Source organism: Chelonus insularis, unplaced genomic scaffold (genome assembly GCF_013357705.1).
Source record: "Chelonus insularis isolate UGA/USDA-ARS -01 unplaced genomic scaffold, ASM1335770v1 contig_388_pilon, whole genome shotgun sequence".
In the NCBI taxonomy this organism is placed as follows: domain Eukaryota; kingdom Metazoa; phylum Arthropoda; class Insecta; order Hymenoptera; family Braconidae; genus Chelonus; species Chelonus insularis.
Window position 1 is genome coordinate 298,300 of NW_023276544.1, and position 3,034 is coordinate 301,333.

Genomic DNA, 3,034 nt, shown 5'->3' on the forward strand with positions numbered 1-3,034 from the left:
TTTCCGTAACATGATAAGAAACCATTTATTTAACAGTTTTATGATACTGTAATAATTAGAATTGCGGAATATCTGAGTACACCGATGGAACGATATCGAATAGCAAACATTGAATATTATTGAAATTCATTTTAAATATATCAATTTTTACTCAATTAATGTTAATTCAGGTAATGCATAGAATATAGTTTCATTAATGATTTTTTTTTTTTTAATTTTAAATCAATTGCTGTATAACTAATTTTGATCATTACTAAGATCGAATAGTGCACTCAAATCAACAGTAAATAATTCCAAAGCTATTATTCCTGCATAACCATCAGCATATCTGAAAACTACACCAAGTCCATTAAATGCTAAAGAATTGTCACTATCGATAGGACGAGCATCGAAGAAAGGGATTGTTGATTGTCCAGCATCTGAGAAAATTGAACTTGCACTGAACACTACATATTTATTTGGCATAACTTCAGTTGCATGCATGACAACAGGATCATACTTGTAGGATTTTCCGCCATGAGTTACCTCCCGCCTATGAAAGTGAAATAAAATTAACATTTTTAGAGATCATTTCCTAGATCATCAGATATTACTCTACCTTTCACTGCTGTATATTTCAGAAGGATTGGGTTGTGTTTCTGCTGTAATCCACTGAGATGGTTTTTCGTCTGTAGGATTTAGTTGACCAGTAAATATATCAAAAGGTGTAATGTTTATTTCCAGTTGAATTGCTTCTACCAAATCGTTATTATCATTTTTCACAGCACTGAACCTAACTCCAGTCAAAACATAATCAGATTCTGCTGTTATCTGATCCATAAAAAGTGTTCTTTGGTTTAAGTTGACAAAAGTAAAGTCTTCATCTTTTGTCAAAGCAGTACCATCACTTAAAGTGAAAGATGCAGTAGTTTCAGTAGTGGTGTATATGAAATTTTCAAGTGGTACCCATGAACTCTGATTACTATCAATACGAGCAGCAGGTAAAAGTGGAGCCTCTGCAATCTGGATATGGATCATGTTATCTTGTGAAACAAATCGTACACTAGACACAACTCTACAATAGACATAAGAAGTATATTTTTAAATGAGCTTTTTCTACTAATGACCTTTGGTAGTATAAATAATCGTACTTGTTGTTTTCAATGTCGGACACTTGAGGACGTAAACTTATAGTTCTTATGGCTTTGGAAGCAGGAAGTTCTTCGGAACATTGACACAAGCACATCGAACAAGCCTTGAAGTTGTGATATAAACCTCTGGATTCATAATAATTTCCATCACTACATGGTGACCATTGTCCATATCTTACATCGTTCCCATAAGATCTCACCCACTCATAACGTTTTCGACTAGCATTCTATTTGATTGAATTTAATATTTGTTTATTATTCGTAATGTTATTGTAGTATTACATTACTTACCTTTTCACAAACATCAATATCTCCCCCTATCCAACCACAATCATAAGTCGTTCCTTGACATGGATGTGAGGGACATAGTTTCTTTCCATAGCGATTAGTAATGCAACGTTCGGTTGCTAAAGACTCGATTTCTGGACATGAATAACCACATTGTGGTTTTTTTCCGACTTCGTATTGGTTTACTATAATAACAGAAAATAGACCGTCCAGTTCCACATAATCTTCATCTACCAAAATAAAAAATTTTTGCTTATTGCAATCAATCAATCATATATCTAATGAGTCCAGTTGATGATATTTTTTCTCTACCTGGAACATGGGTTACTGAATCACACATGTAAACTTCTCGACTTGCATTATACATCAGTTCTTTCAATTGTTGCATATTTTTTTGTAATGCCGTAGCAAATGCTTCCTCGACATCATCAAATTCATCAGCAGAATCATCTGGAAATCAATAAAAATATTCAATAATTTGAAGAAAAAAAATTTATTGTATATTCTTACTTGATGGATCAGAAGCCTGGAAGTTGTAAGCACCGTAGGTTGCGGCCAGTATTTTCAATTTGGCAATCATAATTTGTTGATACATTAAATACATGCTCATTTGTTGTGTGATTCTAGTACCACAGTTCTCAGGAGCCTCTTTCTGAATAACAAAAGATCAATTAATATTAAAATACTGATGGAAAGTGCATTAAAATACTCAATTACATCTTGTGCAATGATTTCCTCCCAAATTTCATCATTATCTAATATTTCCAGACCTCCAGAAACATGCTCAGGACTTTTCACAGTTACTATTTCTATAAATTCACTAATTGTATCATCATCAAAGGAATTTAAATCAGAAGCAAAAGTTAGGAATAAATCGTAGATGGCGTCAAGAAATAAAATAGCATCATATTCATATGGATGTCTGAAATTTAATTTTTGATTTTCAACGTTGATTTGACTGATTGCTTCTATTATTTCAAAGATTGGATTATTATCTATTGTCAGAGATGGATCTCTGAAGTTAGTATTTTTCATTATATCTTTTAGTTGAGAAGAAAAATTGATCAAGTCTTGGAAAACATATAATCTAGGAACATCCAATGAATTGACTTGTAGAACAACTACTAATGAGATCAACGACACTAAAATGTTAGACATTTTTAGTATTTCTTGATCGATTGGAAAAACTAATAAACGCGGCACTTTCACCACTTGTACTCTAACAAAACAGAAACATTGAAACAGAAGTATTCAAATTATGAAGCATAATTATCCGTAGTGTTATCAGTTAAATGACACTTGTGAGACAGAACATTTAAACGAACATAATTGATAATAACTTGATAATTTTTTTTGTTCAACGCTTCATAATTTTTACGTCAATCTAACTGTTATTTACTATCAAGATGACCTTCACATTTAATGATAATGACCTGACGTAGTATAATTTATTATAAATGAATACTTTAAAATTACTGTGGCCATAAAATATTGGCAATTTTAGTGATTAAGTTCTTTCAGGTTTATAAATGCCTGATTTATAAACATCAACAATTACCAACTGCTTAGATAATTATTTCTCTCATATTGAGTTTCCAGTCTAGAATTTTTGGAGA

At 31.7% G+C, this 3,034-nt stretch overlaps 1 protein-coding gene across 2 annotated transcripts; it reads right to left on the bottom strand.

Annotated features, from left to right (window-relative positions):
- On the bottom strand, positions 1 to 2,656 carry LOC118067538 (uncharacterized). 2 transcript variants are annotated; one of them, XM_035084320.1, is made up of 7 exons: positions 2,136 to 2,656; positions 1,929 to 2,070; positions 1,731 to 1,868; positions 1,422 to 1,603; positions 1,131 to 1,357; positions 599 to 1,054; positions 1 to 532 (listed from the first exon to the last, which is right to left on the bottom strand). In XM_035084320.1, the coding sequence occupies exons 1-7, from the start codon at positions 2,574 to 2,576 to the stop codon at positions 238 to 240; spliced, it is 1,881 nt and encodes a 626-aa protein (XP_034940211.1). In that variant the 5' UTR covers positions 2,577 to 2,656; the 3' UTR covers positions 1 to 237. The 2 variants fall into 2 exon arrangements, with proteins under 2 accessions (XP_034940211.1, XP_034940210.1); XM_035084319.1 differs by having other exon boundaries at positions 1,422 to 1,648.
- Between the last annotated feature and the right edge of the window lie 378 nt (positions 2,657 to 3,034).

Excerpts from the sequence above, each read along its gene's own strand:
- LOC118067538 (XM_035084319.1), bottom strand. The coding sequence starts at position 2,576 with ATGTCTAACATTTTAGTGTCGTTGATCTCATTAGTAGTTGTTCTACAA. Across the intron at positions 2,071-2,135 it reads AGGAAATCATTGCACAAGAT|AAAGAGGCTCCTGAGAACTG; the intron begins GTAATTGAGTAT and ends TTTGTTATTCAG. Across the intron at positions 1,649-1,730 it reads TTCAGTAACCCATGTTCCAG|ATGAAGATTATGTGGAACTG; the intron begins GTAGAGAAAAAA and ends TTATTTTGGTAG.